Raw genomic sequence first — 20461 nt, 5'->3', positions numbered from 1 at the left:
AACTAAATTCACTAGAAACTGCTGAGTGAAGAAGGAGAAGGGCTCTGGGCCTGCAGCGGGCTGGGCGCGGCGCCTACACTCTCCAGAGCAGCCATGAGGAACTTTCCATCGCAGACGGCTCCAGCTCCTGCACCGGCTGAGGCCACAGAACTACCTACAACAGCCTGGGCAAGATTTTAACTCTTTCATTACCCAGATGAGACTTGCGGATTAATCTTTTTATCCAGACAGAGAAAAGAGAGTGATCAACATGAAAAGAGACTTTATAAACTACCACTGACAGGAAAGAAAAGAAGCTTCAGAAAAGGTAGAGAATTAAGAAGATGCTTTAATTAAGCTGAAATGTCTTTCTGTTAAAACTATGGAAATGGACAATAAGGTCTTGAAAACACTCCTTTAATTCATGACAGTATATAGGGAGGAATAGAGTGTTCAAAGTGTAAATTTTGAGTAAAAAGCAGAGTAATTATGGTACAGTGAAGTGCTGGAAGATTTGAAGCCTTGAGAGGCAATGAGAAAACTGTTTTCTAGTGAAGCTCACAGAAACAGATGAAGAAGACTTTTTGCCTTTGAATAACTTATCCTTAAAAATCCCATCCCTAGACTCATGGCCCATACACACTTGAGAGTGATGTGAAAATGGGAGGAGTGGGCTCTAATAATAGCAGCTCTGGGCAGCTAACATTAGAGCAATGGAAAACTATAACAAAAATAGTTTTTCTTGTGAGAAACTCCATAAATTAACAGGAAGAAACTTCTGTTTCTCTATAAAGACTGGTGAAAAGACAGTAGCAAGAATTGGGACTGTTTTAACCATCAAAGTTCCAAAGGTTTTGTCTCTTTTGTCATGTGAACAAGGGAATAGTGGGTAGACAGGGGATGAAAAGGTTTTTCTAGAAGTTTATTCTGGTGTTCTTATTGTAGTTTGTCAATAAACTTTCTTTTTTTTTCCTTTTAAGTTTTATGCCTGTTTTGCTCTTGTTCTAATCCATATCTCACAGCAAGAAATAAGTAATTTTCTTAGTTATTGGTTTAAAACCACGACAACCTGTTACATTCCTGTCTGTTCTCTCAGTGCCCCAACCAGTGCCTCTTTTGCCTGGTCCCCTCCTGCTATGCTGGGCACACAGAACTGTGCCTCAGCTTCTCTTTCACACCTGTTCAGGGTTATTGCTCAAAGATAAAAGTACATCCAAGAAGAGGGACAAGATCCTTTTATAGAAGGGCTTTGCATGAAGTCCGAGTCTCTGAAATCCACCTCCACAGCATGTTCAAGCAATAGGTGACATAATGAAAATTACTTTGGCACAAGGGAAAACATATGATACAGACTAGGAGGTCAACTGTGCAAACTTTCTCAGGTCTGGAAAAGAAAAAGGAGCATCTGAGTTTGAGAGAAGGATTAGGAGAGCTCTGGCAAGGTCTTAGACAGTGCAGACAGGCTGATCAGGGAGATTATGGAGAGCAGCAAAGAGACTTCCTGCCATTCTTGCAGAAGAAATGCCTAAAATTTCCCAGGGCTGACACATCCAGGTTTGGGCACAGCCCTGGCTGCCCCAGGCCTGGCTCATACACACACAGCAGCTCACAGAGGGGCTAGCTGGCACAAAAGAGAGAATACAAAGCACAAGGTGAGGAAAAAAGAAAAATGAGTTGGTGCTACATGCCCCTACCCTGTAATGACATGAAAATTTTTCAGATGAGAAGATCTGGAAGGTCTTGTGAAAGCCTGAGCAAACTAATTCTCCCTGCTTCCCAAAGCTGATCTTCCTCCAGACCTCACACACAGGCCTTTTTGAGCCTACAGACATCATTAAACCTGTGTTGCCTTTCAGTAAGAGAAAGGAAAAACACTTCAATTTACTGCATATTGTTCACCTTCAGTTCCTGAAGTTCCATCAACATGGCCATGCAAGAAGGATGACCAGGACAGAGATGCTGGCAGACTTGTTTTCCTGCCCATCCAACAACGCCTCTTGGGCCTGTGATGGGGAAGAGCCTGCACAGAGCCCTATGAAAACCTCTATTCATTTTGTACCTGAGCCAGGCTGGGACAACTCCACCACAGGCAGTCTTATTGATCATGTCCTCCCCACAGGCCGAGCTGAGAGGTGCGAGAGGGAAGCACGAACTTACTGGGCACACGGTTGATAGCTTTCAGGGGTCTCAGGACACGGACTGTACGGATTGCAGACAAGTTAATGTTTTGGAGATCCAGGGAGTACTCCACCATCCTGCAGAAGGGGAAAGAGAGGGAGAGAGAGAGAAAAAAGAGAGAAAAAGTTTAACAGAATCCAGAATTTCTGCTTGCGCCACAGGTTTATCATTTCTTCATTGAAGAGCTTCTGGAAGCTATGAGGATGAAGCCTGAGCTTCATCCTGGGACTCCTGGCCAGGACACACATGTGGGGTGGCCACTGCACACAAGGCCAGCAGGACTGGAGCTGTGTGGCCAGTTTAGTTGGGAGTAACCTGCAGCACAGTGGGGTGCTTCCTCTGTTCCCCTCATCTCCCACTGCAGGGTATGGTCTCAGGAGGAGGTTCAGCTAAACCTGCTTTACCTCACACTGAAATAAACCCTCTTACTTAAATCACTAACTGCTTTGAATAGGTGGAAAGGCTTCCCCCATGGAGTGAATCACTCCTTTTTGACACCAACCAAAAGGAGAAAAGCCTAATTTTAGGACATACGCTAGACCTTAGCTTTCCTAACCTGAAAACATGTGCTGTAAATAACCTCAAAGTGTAAAGAGGTGTGACTCATGCATTGGCTTTTCTGCAAGAGCAGCAGGTGCAGGTGACAAAAAGTGACCTGGCCCAGCAATCTTCAGCCCAGTGTTCTCTTCTCACCCAGTATGGCAAATGTCCTCTCTCTTTGAAAGCATGGCGGGAAACCATTATAACAGTAATTTATCCTGGCCAGCAATTTCCACCTGAGGACCTCAAAGCATTTTTCATGTTTTCATGAACAGAGGTGCACGAGGCCTCCAGGAAGACATGGGCTGTTGTCACCAGCTGCCCTTGGGTAACTCTGATCTGCACATGGAATAAAATAACATGAAATAGCAGCAGAGTTAGGACAGGAACTGCTTCTACTGAATCTCTTCTCAGACATGAATAATAGAACTACAAAAAGTTCCCTTTTCCTTGGCCTTTTAACAAAACTCAAGAGACGGGAAAGGACTGGGGGGACAGCCTTTGGTTGCTGCACCCTTTCTCAGAACAAAAGCATTGTAATTTATACAGAAAGACCCACAAGTCAACCTAAAGTTTACCCAAATCCCCCTGAGCAGGAATCACTGAGAATTAAATGAGAGAGCTAAAGTGAGACACTGAGAGGGAAATGGGGTACAGCCAGTCTTTAAAAAATAACCAGGGAGAGGCATCAAGTGAAATGCTGCAGTGGACTGATCCTTCTGTTGATCACCCTCCATTCAAGAGGACCTTGAAGAGCTAATGCCTGGTTATCTGTCTACATCTTTCACAAAGGGGACTTGTCAGAGTGATAGATTTTCAAACACAATGAGGTAAACCTGTCGAAGTGTTGTGATTATCCTCTCTCATGCTCTCTTTCTTTCTCTCCCTCATTCCTTTCAGTCTGTTCTCTCATGCACTTTTAGGGTAATTGCATGAAATAATTCTTCCTCTGAAATGCAGTGGCATTCATTTACCTCCCTGGAGCTGTCAGTTCCACATACACCAAGTGCAGAAGAAGAGACAAGGGATTTCATACAAATAATCAAAATATTCCCACCTCCAAAAAAAGCCCCGACCCCAAACTAAGCAGAAATGTTCAACTGGCCTACAGAAAGAATTAGTGATAGACAGAGGCTTAGGATCCAGTCAGATGAAATTGGGAAGCAGGTGTGAAAGGAGGAGGAACACACAGAGATATAAATGCATGGACATGACTACAGGACGTCCCAGTGTGGTGCAAAGGCACACAGTGAAAGGGCCTTGAGTAAGCACTGACCAACCTTGCTCCAAATAAAGCAGGATTGTCTCATCAGCGTGTTGCTGCTCCAGAACTGGACAGACCTGCTGAAACTTTGGAATTCCAGTTACAGGCAAAGCACACTACAGACAGAGTTGTACTGCTCCCAGGACATGAGCTAGCAGCTCTTCACAGAGAGCTGACACACAGAAGCAGTTTCCTGACTGCAAGAGCCCCCACACTGCAGTCTGCTGTGGGGTTATGTATAGGCACAGAAACATAAAGGCCTCAAGCTTGGTGAAGTCCCACTGAACTTCCTTTCCTCTCCTAAAAACACTCATCTCCTAAGAGAACTGGGTTGCCTCTGAAGGCAAAAAAAAAGTAAATACAGTTTTTTGGAGCAGTTGCAGAACAACCCAAAACAGAGTCAAATGCCAAGTAAGCTGTTGGCCCAAAATACATCTAATTTAAAAAAGTATTTTTTTCTGAACTGCGAGGAGCCAAATGAGAAGTCCTGAATACTGTGGCCCTCAGAGAAGCTGGACACAGGGGAAAAGCACAGGGCTAGGGGTGACATTAAACCAATGGGTGGAGGTGACATCTTTTCTTAGCCTTAACCATGCAGAATTCAATTTAATTAATTTAATTGTTTTCAAACCATTTGGTTTTGTCCTGTTTTGTGGCTACAGCATTTGAGTAACCATAACCAGCTGCACATCACTGCCTTCTCTTAGCTGGAATGAGTTTGCCATCTATGTAGTACAGTCCCTGTGTCAATAGAAAATTATCAATCATCCAAGTAGTGACTGTGGGTCCTTTCAGCACAAGACAAATGCTGTCTTAACTCAACTCTGTGGTTCAGACAGCAGCAAGCCAGCCTCCTGCAGCCCTCAGTGGCCACAGAGTCACAGATTTACTGCCATTACCTTCCAGTGCAGCCAGACAAAAAAGCTGAACAGACAATCACACTGCCAGGGAAAACAGCAGGTTGTTCCCAAGCATGGGTTAGAAAAGGGCAACTGCTAAATCTTTCAGAGAGCAACCTGTGACAAAAATGAACTCAGCCCTAGGAGGCCCCAGGAATTCAGCTCGATTAACAGACCCCTTCTGCCTACAGCTCTTCCTGAGGCCTCCTGGTCTTGGCTGTAATAACAGAGAAATCCAAGATGCTTAAATCCCTGCAGATGAGATATGACTATTGTAGTCACGGAGATTGTATCCAAACAATTTCAATGCAATTCCAGTGTAATTTTGCATTAGGGCTTCTCATTTTCGCCTTTTCATTTCTAGTGATCAGTTCAGCATCAGCTTATGTTCACTCTTCCCTTTGTGCAATGGTAGCATGCCCACACAATGCAGATGACCAAAGTGCAATGAAACTCCATTGATTACCAAAAACCCACCCACCTTCTGGGTAGATCAAACAGATAAACCCAAATGATGCCTCCATTCTCTAATGAAATAGGATCTCTAAGTGACTCTGCTGGAGTCTCCAGGCATCTACAGCATTTCAGGCATTGCTAGCCCAGCTCTTTTTGTTATTACCATTCTCCAGCCAGCCCTGCTCCCCACAGCCTGGACACTGTGGTCACTTAACCTGCTCTAGGTTTGGGCTGTGCCCCATCTCCTAGTGCCATACATGGAGGTGATGTCAGGTTGACACAGAGCCAAAAGGACTCATCGCAAAAAGTGATCAGCCAGGAGCTGTCAGCAGGTTCACATTTTCTGAGATCTTCTGGTGGTGAGTCAGGTGTACTGTGCTTGTTTGGACTCCCAGGCAGGTGGGTTTTGGATCCTTATCACCTCAGCAACCTGCAGAACCCTGCGTTTGCTGAGTGTTTGCAAACCAAGATAATTTTACAGCTGGTACAAAATGAATGGCCACCCATGGAACTCCAGGAGATTCCCAGGCTCCTTGTTCTTTCTTTGCACCAGCTCAGTGCCATGAGCAAGGGTAGCCCCCATGACCTGGCTACCCTTCTTCTTGTTCTCCTCTCTCTTGGCTGCTTAAAGCATGTCTTGTTAGTAAACACCATGGATTCTTCAAGGTCTAGGGCCAGTCAAACAAAATCTAGGATGTGAGAAGGGGAGGAAAAGAAGAAAGGACTGTGCTGGTTGTGAGTTCTTTCTATTTCTCATGAGGGAGCAGGGTGAAATGCATCTCTTCTGAGGGAAACAGCAGCTCATTTCTGGCATCACTGAAGTATTTTGTGGCCTCTTGTGTGAGTGGGTGAGTGGAGGGACAGGTTCAGAAGCTTAAACTATGCTAAATAAGACAAACTTCTCATCTGTGATGGAATTTGAGCTCTGAGCTGTCAAGGTAATTGAATATTTACTGTAATTCTTCTTCCCTTGCTAGAGGTTTTCTTTTTCAAAACCTTCTACATGAAACACTTCTGGAAGGAGAGGGGATTGGCACAGGCAGTGTCCTCACACCACACAGCTCAAGACAGATGCACTCTGGGAACACTGGCAGGGTGGGAAATGGACAGAGGCACTGGCTGCATGTATGGGGTTCATCCTGCAGGAGCAGGGGGATGCCTGGCAGGGAACACCTCTCTATTTGAGCTCTGCCTCCCTCCCCACTCTCCAGGCATCCCACCTGCCCCCTGCCTCTTTACATCCCTCTGACACACACTGCCTGCAACATTTCTACCTCTCATTTTAATCTTTCTTCTTCGTTCCCACTTTTTCCATTTGCCCCTTGACTTTCCTTCCTATTTTTCCATTTAGGTAAATCTGCTCAGCTGAGCACACAAAGGACCTGGAGTTAAACAGGGATGAGACCAAGCTAGTGCAGGGAACAAGTGAGCAATTTGTTAGCATGCTGACCCTGTCCAGAATGTGCCTGGTCTCACATACCTCTGTCCTGTGTCATGCCACTGGAGCAGACAGCGAGTACACAGGGACAAGGGGGCATGGAAACCTTCAATGCTCGTGAGGCCTCAACTGCACCAGAACAGCTTCATCAGCTACAGCTTGGCACTTATTTTGTCCTCTGCACCTGTGAGCTTGAGAGTGGGCTTGGATCTGCCTTGGCACTCGAGAGGAGCAGCAGGACTCATTGTCCAACAGCAGAAATGCACGGCCAGCACGGCTCTGTGCCAGGCACAGGATAGCAGACTGACCAGCAGCATGGAGGGATAAAGCTAAGGCTATCTAAAATAGACATAGTGGCAATACAAAAGCCATGTATGGAGTCCAGAAAGTTCAGACTTTTATCTGCTGCACGTGTGACCCAAGACAATATGCAATGCCTGACTAGCTGCTACCTTGCACTTAGCTTCAATGAAATCCATTATTAAAACAGTTCAAACATTACCATTTACTTCCTTGTATTTACATCTCCTTATACCTTTATTACATACTTATTAACTTTCCTAATCTTGGCTTCTGAACTTCTATTTGCTGAAAATTAGCAGTCAAGAAATGGTATTTAAAACCTATTCTAAAATCATTCATGAAAAATACCGAGGCGGTATTTTTCTTATGATACAAAGCCAATATGTTTTTGTCAAATACAAAAGCTGCCTGATTCCCCTTCTCTGATAGAAGTTTTCAATTGAAATCTAATTAACTGCAATCTAATCAATTCATTTTTTTTTTTGTCAAATAAATTTAGGTTTAGCATTGAAGCCAAAAACTTCATGGCTGGGTCTTTCTAGATGTAGTTTCAGACTTGCTATGAGTCTCTGTGGGAAGTGAAGCTTTTCCTGCCTGTGGGCTTCTATTTGATCCCTACATCTATGAGCACCTGATGCAACCAGGGCAGAAGACTTTGACTGGTCTCTGGTCTGAACTCCTTCAGCTTCTCAGCTATGTCAGGGCTCAAAGACTGCTATGTACCTATACCATGGCTAGATGGGATTTAATCAATGTCTTCTGTGTACAGGAATATGCCTTTCTGTCCTCAGCTCCTTGATCTGGCGATCACATTTTGCAGACTGGAATTTTTACCACTTTGAATATCTAGAACGCAGGAGTCCATGGGAAAAACTAAGACCATCAGTTTTCCCTGACAGAAATTTTATTCAGATATCTATGTAAAAAGTTGGAGCTGACATCTTGACATTTACCAAAATGTCTAGCCCTGATATATGAACTGAAATCTTCCACCTGAAGTTTGTGGGGTGGTGGGAGATTTACCCCTAAATTCCTCCACTTCAGCCATACACATCAGGACAAGAAGAAGGTCTCAGTGCTTCTGCTCTGGCTTCAAAGACTGTGGCTACAATGCAAAGAAGGAGCAAAGCTGGTATTTGGACTGGACAATGTATTCCAATGGTTCCATATCTCCCCCCGACATTATTGAGGCATCCTGGGGAAAAGAAAGTAAAAAAAGGCATATGCATCACTAGATCCACACAGGCCTGGTCCTCTGTGGCCAGTGGTGTAGCAGCAGGCAGGGAATATGGAGAACAGAGCTGGCCAGGCTACCCCAGAGACTCCATTAGCTGAATCTGTGCTGTGGAAAGAGAAGGCAGACACTAAAATCCACTTATTGCCTTCCTGCTGTCCACAACTGCATGGATAGTGGGGACCACCAGCACTGGAGTAACAGCAATGAGGCAGGAGGAAGAGCACACAGATAAAGGTCTAGAGCATGAGGCATATGGGCATTCAAGACACCTCCCTTGCTAAGGCTGGGCATGCCTGAGCTTGTACACAAAGAGAGCTGGAAGATGAATCCCACCTCTTGAAAATCCATCTGGATATATTAGAAGCAGAGCCAGGAGATTTTGATGAGGCCTGATGGGACATTGGGCAGGAGCAGAAGGCTACTGCCTCCACTCGGAGTCTGCAGCCACAGGGTGCACACAAACCAGCAGATGCAGACTGGCTACTTGCCAGCCCAGCAGGGCTCCCAGCCAGGACCTACTTTTTGAAGATTTCTGCCCCATGCCTATCGTTTTGCTCTACAGCTGGAGCTACATCCTTACTTTCCCCAAAGGTCCAGCAGGCTACAGCAAAAGTTAAAGACTCTTTCATTATTTGGACCTGATCTTTTGCTATATGGGGCATCGTGGTGCAGGAGGCATGGGGCTGCCAGGCAGATCCCAGCACTGACTCTCCTATCAGCTCACTTGGGGTAGATAGATTTATCCATATAGATATAGATACCTGAAGAACAAACTGTGCATTTCACAGTTAGGTGCCTCTGGGGCCAGCTTTCAACATGCATCCTAAACAGATGATCCAAAATCCTTTCAACATCTACCACAGAATAAGTGGAATAACACAGTAGGCCTCCAAATTGCTCTGCAAACCACAGTGTACTAAGCTAAGTAGTCCTGCTTATCTCTTTTAAATTTAGAGCTCATTATGTTGCAAAAAGACAACTCTCTGCTGACACAAAAACTGAAAGATAGAAGTAAAAAAAAAAAAAAAAAGCCTTGTTAGTAAAACAAGAAATGCAAAAATTGCACTCTTTTTCGCCATTTATGAAATATAATAATAATAAAGGGTCTATAATTCTGTAAGTAAAAAGACATTTCCTCAGGGAGTGATAGATCAATTACTAATTACACAGTCAGCTCCTGAGCTGTGATGCTTTGTATTCTTAAAAAAAATAACCTGCTACTCTCCCCCCTCCAGTACAAAATATTTTTTTACCTTTTTTTTTTTTGTATTGCTGTGCAAGCAAAAGCCGCTGAAAGCTTCCAGAGCCTGTGAGACTGGTCCCTTTCTGCCTGGAATGTGATTATTTCACACCCTGAAACACTCAGATTTCTCTGCAAACTGTGTACTAAGAGAAAATGTCAGAGTTTCTTAATAGTTTCAGAGACATGATACGAAAAGACATAAGCAGGTTTTCACACTGTGATAAGAAAGCCAGAAGGACTCGCCAAGCTCAGATGACTGTATGCGAGTGATGGGCCCTCACCTCTGAGCTCCGTATTTCACTGCTTAGAGGGGGGGAAAAAAAAGGAAAATGAAAAAGAATGTTTGCATTTTGGCCCTATAAGCCTGCTGGTTTTACCTTTTTGGCAGGTTTGTGTTTTGATTTTTTTAAAAAAAACCTAACATTCACATGGTAGGGAATTAGCTTTCAGGAAGGCAAAAAAATCAGAGGCAATAATTGAAAGCTACACGTTACACAGGCAGGGTAGCGCTGCCTCCTTGTTTTTATTCTTCTCTGGTGTGATTCATTTCGTTTTGATGACTGCTTTCATTTCAATATGTTGCACATCTAGGGATAGTTTTACTGGGAGAAAGCAAATGAAATAATTAGTATCATTAAGGAGGAAAAAGCGAGTGCACGTTTGAGGGGAGGGCTGTGCTGCTGCTATTTCTACCTTTGGTTAAGATGCTATTTAGCCTGCTCCTTGCTGGTTTCCATCTTTTTCTGATCACTACTTGAAACACCTAATTGCTATATTTATTACAGTTTTCTTTAACTTGCCATAATTTTATAGAGACTTCTATTTGGCATCGAACATTAGCTAACTAGGATTTTCTGAGCATTCTGCTGTTTACCCTGCTGCTAATAAGTATTTAATGATCTGAGATTTTAAAGTCATAACTATGCAAATTCTGGCCAGGTCCCTGAAGGACTGCAGTTAATTAAAAGCAAAGGAAAAGCAGAAGATTGGCAACACTTCCCCCATCTTGTGAGATTAAGGCCAGTTGCTGTGTTTCAGGCTAAGAAGCATCTTCACAGGGTGAAAGGGCACCAGGCAGTGATGGATTTGTTTCCTGGAAACAGGTGGGCATTTGAGGATGGGTGATTGGTACCTCACATCCTTCAGAGAGCTGCCAGTTCCCTTTCCTAGGCTGAAATTTAGAGGGATGAACTTGGGGCCATAAGGGCTTTCCATGTTAGGAGAAAGTTGGTGTTCATAGTGATGCTGCACACGTTTGAAAAGAGCTTGGATGGATGAATTTGGGGAGCATCATCACTCCAAGTTTTGGGAAAGGATGCCATATCTAGGGAATTATGGGGAACAGAACTCAAGGACAGGAGATAACTATAAGAAAGAAAATGTAAAAGTAATATCTCAGTTAATAGAAATACTTTCCAGACTCCCAGTGTGAAAGCCGCATAAAGAATTCCTGAAGAAGCAACTAGCCAAAAGGCACAGGAAGTGAGAAGTGTTCTGCTCAGCTTAAGGTGCTGTCAGGCTTGCCTGAGAAGAGATCTTCAGCTGTGCAAAACCCTTTCCAAAGGCTGAATAACTACTCAGAAAGGAAAGAATGTTTTGGAAAAGAAATGGAGATACCAGGAGAGCTGTTCTGCCGTACTATAGGTGAAACTAAAAAGCAAATTCAGGAAGGCTTTCAGCCTTCAAGGACAGTATTTACCCATGATGATGTGTTTTGAAACTAATTGTTTTTCTTATCATGATATATATACCACATATTATAGACTTGGATTTCTGTCCCTTTCTGAAGAAGTTGGACAAGAACTATTCAGCTGAACTCCTTAGTGGCACATTCTGGCCAGCAGGTGAACAGGTGATGGAGGAACCTGGTAATGAACCTTAACCAGCCACACAGAGCATAAGACTGGCAGAGAGCTGGGCTAATCTTGTGCAGAAATATTACCCACCATTTCATTAGAACAAAAATTAGGTTTTAGAGAACTGAAAAACCAGTCAGAAGATTAAATAAAAGACCAAAGGGGAAAGTGATAAAACTAGGAAAAGAGTTAATTCTTACAGGACCTCCATGTCAAGAACAAAACTAATCAAGGCACTAAAAGATGTAAAGAGGAGAAAAATAGTGTCGCCTCTACACCTAGTGCCAGGGGCCTGAGGATTAAAGAGAATAAAAATTGTTCATTTTATGAGCATAATGCCTAAGTGGCATTAGGAAGGCCTGGTGGGAAAATCTGCATGAAAGGAATATTAAAATCAAGGATTTTAACCTAGTAGGGAGGCTCTAGTGGACAGAAAGAGAGAAGGAGTAACACACTCTATCAAAAACTGCATTTTCCAGTATAGAATCAGTGACCAAGTACTTACAGATTAATTTTCTGCCATATAGAGAATTCCTCCTGGCTAGAGAAATGGGCTGACAGGAGCCTCATGCAATTCAAGAGGTGAATGCAAGGTCCTGCATTTGGGCTGGACTGATGGACAGTGGTGCTGCTGAAAAGGAGCTGCCTTGGGGAACAGGTCAATGCAGGGAAGGACAATGACATCCCAAGCTGCACCAGTCAGATTGCAGCAGGTGGATGAGGGAGGGATTATGCCCCTTACTTTGCACTCAGGTAGACCATGAAAGCAGAACTTTTGGCCCTCCAATAAATGAAGGTGTTGATAAATTGAAGCAAGTTCCGTGGAGGGTCACCAAGGTTCTCAGGGTTGGAGCATTTGTCCTGTGAGCTGAGATCCTGATCCTGAGAGGCTGCAGGATGTGGGCTTATTTAGCTTGGAGAGGAGTTGATTTTGGTGGGACCCAAGAGCAGTTCCTTGGTACCTATGAGGCACTCAGTGAGATTAAGCCAGAATCTTCATAGTGCCACATGGCAGGAGAACAAGACACAACAAACACAAAACCAGAGAGGAAAGGGATGTTCAGACCAGTTACAAAGGCACATCAGCAGTAGGGCTGGGATGGTGAGAGATAGTGCCATCGCCATCTGCGGTGGTTGGCACGATTTGACTGGAAAACTCTAACTTGAGTTTGCTGTTGACCCTCCTTTGAACAAAATTGGAGTGGAGACTCCAGGGGGCCCTTTCCAACCCTGATTATCTATGATCTGGTATGTCCAGATCACACCAGAATACAGGCTGACCAGCTCTCTTGATAAAAGCATTCTCCCAACCCACCACTAGGAACTAAATTTGAGCAATGCATTTAGGTTACCTAAATCTCCTTGGAAGTTTTCAGCCCTACAAATCACAGAAATTTGTATTCAAGAATGGAAGACAGAGAGGTTGTCTAACAAGTTATTATTTAAAAAATATTATAGAACTTGATTGTGTGTGTTATGTCCAACTCATGCAAGGTCATAAAAAGTACCAGATATATCTGGTAGATTTGAGAGGCCATATTCACGAGTTTGAAACCACACAGAAACAGGCATAGAATCCTAAAATCATTTACATTGGAAAACTCCTTTAAGATCTTTGAGTCCAACTCAGCCTAGCCAAGTCCACCACTAAACAGTGTCCTTAAGCACCAGTCACATCTACATGTCTTTTAAATAGCTCCAAGTGTCAAACTAGTCAGACTTCAATTCATGGGCTGTGGATTACAGTCAAGTGTTGTTTAGGAATATTTATCAGGTATCCAAGAAGCTTCAGGAGAGACAAGAAAGGTGAACAGGTGAAAAAGATAATACAGCATGAGTGAAAGCAAAAGCAGCAACGTAATAGCAGGAGAGGGGAAGGTGATACCCATAAATATAAATGAGGAGATGGACTTGCAGAAAATTTGTAAGAGAACTGAAAGAGCACATCAAACAACGTAAGTTTTGGAATGAGAAAACAGAATTGTCACTAATAGTGTAAAAAAGGCAGAAAACATCAGTTTAAAAAAAGTCCTCTGGGGAAGGTCAGATGATGTATGTGCACCATTGATCATAATGAGCTAATTTCAGCTCCAGCTGTGATCAAGTATTTCAGGCTGTGCCTAAATAGGGATTTTCTAAGATAAGCAAGCCTGGACGATCTGTATGCAAGAGTTTTAAAAGAGATGGCCAGAAAATATCTGAACCAGTACCGATAATTTTTGATTAGGCTCAGAAGACTGGGAAAGCATCCAAGGGTCAAAGGAATTCTGATGTTGTGCCAGTACACAGTGATCTCAATGGCAGGACTAATGCTGGTGACAGTACAGTAATGAAATTGTCAATATGAGCCTTGGATAGATTATGGATTAAAAGTGAATAAGAAAATTAACCATACCCAATACAAGTTTAAGGAAAAATAGACATCATCAAACTAATGTGCTATAATCTCTTATGAGATTACAAGTCTGGTTCACACAAGTAATTAGGTTGATATGGCTGGAATGATATGTAATCATCGTGACATACATTAGCTGGAGAAAAACTAAGTAATAAACCTCACATGCAACACTAAATGGGGATTCATTTGTGAGCAGATGTACTTCTGTAATGCACAATTCTTGCCACTCTGTTCTTTATTTATTTATCACAACCTGACAGAAAACTGAAAAAAGTCACTGATGGATTTTGCAGTTGAGGCGTATTTTTGGGAGAACAAAAAAGAAATGAAGATGACAAGTCAGAGATAGAACAGCATGAACTGCTTTGGAAACGCAAATAATATGTATTCCAGTGTGAAAAAATGGAACCAACGTGCATCTGTGAACAAAGTTTACTGTTCCTACTAATAGGAAGGGGGTTTCTCTCTTCAGAAGAGGAGACGGGAAAAAAAACCCAACCAATCAAACTTGGAGGCTATGAAGAAAGCAGCTGAATGAATTGATGGGGAGGTGCTGTGATTGAATGGACAGGCTACTGCAATACTTGGCTATAGGAAATGGGAAATTTCAGGCAGGAATAGTAAGACAATATTACAACCAAGGGCACTGAAGCAGACTGAAGCACTGACAGAATGCTATGTCTTGTTCTGAAATGCACCACTTTTATAAGCTGTTTAAGAACACTGCAAGAATATCTCAAAATGCTGAAATATCCAAAATTCCATTTCTCACGGCAAAGGTAAAGGACAAGATGGAATTTGACCACAGTTTGAGATCTACATGGCAAATTCCACTGTGGTAATAGAGAGAGATAAAGACAGCACGCTTTGAAAGACAAGCCCTCTCCTCAGTCAATGGAATTCAAGCAACAAGTAGTTAGAGAAAGATTTTGGGCATATTTTTGATTACACATGTAATCACAATGACACCCTCTCCCCCAGCCCCCTCCACCATGTAGTGAAGTCCTCTGCCCCTTAATTTACCTAACATGTTCCAGGGATGCCACAGAAGAGGGAAAAGACAGACAGAATTCCCAACACAGATGGTTAATTGTAGCACTTGGATCACGAGAAGCAGAACAACCACTCCCTACATGGAATTCACACCCCCAAGGTCAGGGAGACCCTCAGGTCAGCTACATAAAGGGATGATATCTCCTTTTCTAGAGGGGCAGTGGCATCACCTCCAACCACATGTGGATGCAACTGTTTCACAGAATAGAGGGAGCAGGGGGAATTGTTCACTACTGTATTGCTAGAGAACTGCCTGGCTTAAAATGTTGATGAGAATGAGCCCAGAAACAAGTGACTCTTCCTCTAAATTCACACAGATATAGACTCTGGCTGACATTTCCCAATCTGATTAGCTTTCTCATTATCTCAACTTTCAAACAGTCATAGGCTCTCAACTCAAGGAAGCTGCCCTGTGAGGTTGCCTCAGTTCAAGCTCTCCAAACACACCCATCACTGTGGGAAACAAGTGACGACAGACAAGACCTAATCACAAACGGAAGGGAAGAGGGACTCCCACCAGGACAGCTGGTGGTGACGAGCACAGTCTGCTTGAAACGTCTGGGAACTTGCAACCTCCTGTCACCAGCAAGTAGTTGGGAACGGGAGCATTGGCAAGCTGAATCTTCAGCCCTGGTTGTTTGTGCACACAAGGGCATTGGCACTCTTCAAAGCAAATTGCTTCATCTGATTTTTGGAGCTCTGAGGGGAACAATGAGGGAAAGCATTAAGTTATAACTCATATTGTTTTGGTTTTATTCCTAACCCTTTCAGAAAAAAAAACCCACATTGAAGGTGGTTAGGGGAGGGAGTGTTTGAGAGGGGAGAAAATTCTGGTGATGTCAGCTCCTATTGCCATGGAAACTGAATATTTTTAGTGACAATGGAGTCTTCCTCCTTGAGCTGCTGGGTTGCAGGGACAAGCAGGGCAAGGGCACATGAGGGAATTCAGCTAACTAAAACTACAGCTTCTGGCTTTCCAAGGAAGTGAGGAAATAACTACAAATGATTGCCTGAATACATGGTTTATGTAACCAAAACACCGTCTGGGTCCTTAGCAGCAAACAGTCATTATGCTCTTTGATAAAACGTGCTGTCATGTAGCGAACCGGATCAGCTGAGACAGCTCAGGAAGGCCACAGAATGGGCCCTGCCTGCACCTCGCTTTTCCATGCTACAGTCTACTCTTTGCAACCTTTGCTGCCTTGCTGGTGTTTATTTGAAAAGGGAGAAGAGAGGAGAAAGAGCTGGGAAGTATAGCCCATGTTCTTGAAACTGAGAGAAGCTGCATAGGGCTGTAGGCTGGGCGTTGCTCCCCAACATCAGGGATGTTTCCTTAGGAGCCAAGTTTATGACCTCCCTTACAGAAAACAAGAATCCTGAATGATAAAAAGGAGAAGGTTCTTAGAGAAAACTGATTAGCCTCTGATCAGGATCTAACTCCCTGGCATGAAGAAAATGTGCAAGATCTAGGTGTCCTCCCTAAGTCAGAATGCTAAGGCAGCATCTGGACAACATGGCTTCAGTAAGCTGAAGCCGTGATCCAGGTGTGGAATCAATAAGGATAAAGGTTGAAGATTACATCTGAAGTTAAGCAAAAGCCTACAGTATGTAAGGACAAGTTAAAGCCTTGGATTTGATTTAAACAGTGCAGACAATTTTAATGAATTTCAAGGAATAATGAATTAATAACCACAAGCTTTTTTAACTTGAAATACATTATATAGTCATTAGTTCTATATAACTAAATGGAAAAATCTTTCTTTAGCAGAAGTCCTTTGAGATCATATATTCTAATGAGATTACTATCATTTCATTCTGACACCTCATGAGGACAATTGAATAGAAATCAGGAAACAATTTTCTTTTAGTTTTGGACCTGAAATAAAAAATCCTCTATGCAGATTATTTGATATCTAAGAAGTTGATTCAAAGTCTCTGGCATTGAAAGAAGTTCAGATATGAGGTTTTTTTTTCCTGGTACTGCTATCAGATGCACAAAAGACTCTGTCTCTCCTCAAATTCCTCCCAGCAATGGTGACAGAAGGAAATATGTAAGGGAGTTTGCTCCCTTCTTGTCTAGGTAGTGTGGATTTCACTTGTTTTCTGCATGAAGTATTTGAGCTCTCCCTCTTTCATTTAGTATTGCCCACTGATTTCACCATCTCTTCAGATACCACCACTCACATACCACGCTTGCAAGGACCCCAGCAGAGTAAGACCCCCAATTCCCAAACCTTTTTACCTGATACGCTGATTTTCCTGTGCCCACCTGGAGCAGTCTCCCAGCATACTGCAGCATGTCACCCACACAGAGGAGCACCATGGGCTCCAAGGTCCCCTTTTCAAACCTACCCAGCTCTTCCTCCCTCAAAGGCTGCTGTGCTAGGGTCTTGCTTTCCCTGCATCTAGTCTCCAGTGATTTTGCCACCAGGAGCTCAGGCTAGAACATGTAATGATCTGGATTTTCTCAGAACCATGTCTCAGGGACTTTATCTGACACTCCTCATGTCAGGCCATTTTAAATCAGATGTTAATCACAGCAGGCTCAGCTACAAGAAAGGTCTTCCCATCTCACATATATTGTGTTGATTTAGAAAAGCCTACAGCTTTCATCTGCCTGTCCTCCTTTCATGCACAACCTGGCCAAAAATCAGCCTTCAAATTTTTACAGCTGCACTGAGTTTGAAAATCTCTGCTCCTCCCAGAAGCAAACAATTATCTGCTCCTCCAGAGGGAATGACTTTCAAGTCTTGCAGTAGAAGAACTCTGTCAAAAGCAAATATAAAGACGGTGCTGCTCCACACCACGGGGGAAAACTCTGCAAAGTGAGCTCAAACTCACTGCTAGCTCAGTCAGTAATACATGCACTTCCAGGCAACAGTGGAGCTGGTAATTCCTGGCTAAAGAGAAGGAAAATTGAGGGCTTCTCTTTGAAAAGATGTTCACTTTTTTTTCTGTGAGATGAGCAATATAACATATTTATTTCTGAATTTATTTTTTTTTATTGTACCACAAAGTGTTCTAATTGAAAATTAGTATTCCAGGGGAAAAAAGCACATCCCCCTGGTATCAGAAATGGACTTTCTGTTGTGATTTAACAGGCAAATTCTGGTAGACTTTCCACTTGATACATGCAGAGGGGAAAATCAAAGCTTCACCATAGCAACTTTGTTGTAAAAAACCCTCAAATGTCAACTTGTCCCAGTAGTACTGCAGGAAATGTTGGTGCATTACAAAAACAAAAAGCCCTGAATAAAAAAACCCTACATTTATAAAACCTACATTTCTACCCTTGAAATCCTGCTGCTGGAAACAGAAATGCTAGCTTTAGTTTAGTTCTGGCAAAGGTTACATGATGCCTTAAGTTTTAGCTTTCATACTTTGCAGATTCTGTTCTGCGTTGGTATATAACTCTGAACTCCATATAAAGTGTTAGCAAGTTCTCTTCACAGGGGAGTTAGACAAAACAATCCTTTTCCAGCCTGAGAACCAAGGACACTGTTACAGCTTCAGGCCCAGTGAGTACAAACTACATTGAATTGAGGAGACCAATCTGGGAGGATGGGATTTCATAACCTGAAGCTGTAATTGGACAATTAACCCCAATATGTAAATGGAACAAAACTTATAGAAGTGTGAAAACTTGTGACTTGGGGTCCATCTTGGGTGTAGCCTCAGCCAGGCTCTTGTACTGCTCAAGGTGTATCCTTTGACGGCCTTTTAATAAATACCTCCTTTATTCCTTTAACACTGTCTAGCCTCTGTTCCAGGTAGCCTCACAAGGTATCATACACCTCTTCTACCCAGACATTTAAAAAACAAAAAACCCAGAAATGTTTCTGGGCAAGCTGTTCAGCTGGTACAAATTAACACTCTCTATTCAGGTTGTGCTAGACAGATGGCTGCACATCAGCAGAGGAGTTAAAACTACCTTGTCTGCTCTTTCTTCCATTGGCTGCTAACTCCAGCATACCCAATTCCAGCTTGGCAGCTGCACCAGAGGGAAAACTTTCTCCTCAGTTACATCATTTCTTTTCCTTGCAAGACTCCAGTAAACCCAGAATAAACAAACCTAGAAATTATCAACCTACCCAGCCATGACAATGAAGAAATCCAAGCGGTTCCAGGTATCTCCAAGGTAACACTTCTTGCCAAATATCCCCAGGGCCACCATCTTCAAGACCATTTCCATGGCAAAGAAGATGAAGATGAAATCATCAAACACCTGCCAAACAGAAATCCAAGAGCATATTTGACAAGCATTCTCAGCCTTGGACTTTAAAACACAGAATGTGAGAAAAATACTAAATTCAGTACTCCTGAAAATGAGATAGAGGCAGGGCTGGAAAAGTTTCCTTCATGTAGCCCTGGCATCACAGTTTCTTGCTGCTCAAGTTCAATGAAGACTTTTATAGTTTTTTCACCCACAGGTGAAGTAACTGATGCAGACTCAGAGACTCCTTACATAGACTTGAAAAGTGGTGTTGTTTCAGCACCAGCAGATCTAAACCTGGCCAGAAAAACACTGTTTTTCCAACATCCCATGAGGAACTCCTCATCACATTGCTGCAAATGGCTCAGCTGAGGACATAGTGCAGCTTTCCACACAGCTTGGACAGCACACACCCATCACAGAGAGAAGCTTCAGATACCTGAAGGCCTTAGCCACAACCACACAGTGCATGACACCCTTTGCTGTCACCTTCTCTTTGGGGAAGCATCAAGCACAGCTGGTGTGTTTACAGTGTGGATGTACTCTTGGCCCTTCTAAGCATTCTTTTTATTTCCTCTCCCTTTGGGCATCCTGAATGCCACAGTATCTGTTGAATAGGTAATAGTCTTGTACATCACCAGACTACCAAATGCATTGGAGGCTGCTGTTCTCTCCTGCCTGGATTGTGTAACCTTAGTTATTTCTCCCTGGCTTAACCCTGACCTATGTGTCTTGTAGATATCTGTGTCAGAAAACCCCTGCTTATGTGCTAGGTTCAGAAATATCAGCAAGTGTTCAGTATTGCACAGTCACAAGTAAAGTTCATTCATTCTCTCATCCCATTCCCCTCCTCAAAGCAAGCTCTTGCCATTTTACAGCAGGACAGCTCGCTGCCAGGGATAATCTTGCCAGCCTCTCTGGGAAGGTATAGCCCACACGCTGGAGGAAAGCACGCATGAAAATTTGTGACTTGGACTGAAGCACCATCACAACAAGAAGGAAATCTGCTTACCTGCAAGATTTTACACCTGTCAGAAAGGCAGTCCATATCCTCACATGGCTGGTACATTCCCAGGGTAACACAGTTTAGCAAAATCACCATCATGCTGACACACTCGAACCAGGTAGAAAAGAGTTAAGGAAAACTTCTGCAAAAGCATCATGGCTGAGATAAGTTTGCTCTAAGCTTGAAGTAACAAAATAGGAAGATTAAGGGAAAGAGGTGCTAGTAGGCTGATTTATTACATTCCCACATTCTCTGCACTCAGTTTATCACTACTCCATTCCTTGATTAAGCCAAAACTCTTTTGTAAAAGGGAAAGCAGAGGTAGCATAAAAGGCCTAAAATACTTACACAAGTCAAATCACTGCCATAGTCAAATACATGCTTGCTCCTCTCCTTTT

The 20461-nt window shown here is 43.1% G+C and overlaps 1 protein-coding gene across 6 annotated transcripts in view; it reads right to left on the bottom strand.

Moving 5' to 3' along the window:
* The window catches only part of CACNA1I (calcium voltage-gated channel subunit alpha1 I), an 84723-nt gene extending 64549 nt beyond the window's left edge, over positions 1-20174 (bottom strand). For 4 of the 6 annotated variants that reach the window (XM_088054931.1, XM_088054933.1, XM_088054932.1 and 1 more), the window contains exons 1-3: positions 20070-20162; positions 18936-19069; positions 2137-2234 (exon numbers count right to left, since the gene is read on the bottom strand). In XM_088054931.1, coding sequence (XP_087911057.1) covers positions 2137-2234; positions 18936-19069; positions 20070-20162 — 325 coding nt within the window. Of the gene's footprint in view, positions 1-2136; positions 2235-18935; positions 19070-20069 lie in introns of all 6 variants that reach the window. The other 2 variants (XM_088054935.1, XM_005527739.3) reach the window with 1 other exon arrangement.
* Positions 20175-20461: the final 287 nt, after the last annotated feature.

This window comes from Pseudopodoces humilis, chromosome 5, assembly GCF_049639895.1.
Source record: "Pseudopodoces humilis isolate 2021_Gansu_Grassland_sample_001 chromosome 5, ASM4963989v1, whole genome shotgun sequence".
Lineage (NCBI taxonomy): Eukaryota > Metazoa > Chordata > Aves > Passeriformes > Paridae > Pseudopodoces > Pseudopodoces humilis.
Note: the sequence above shows the minus strand (reverse complement) of the source record. Positions and strands in the feature narration are given on the sequence as shown.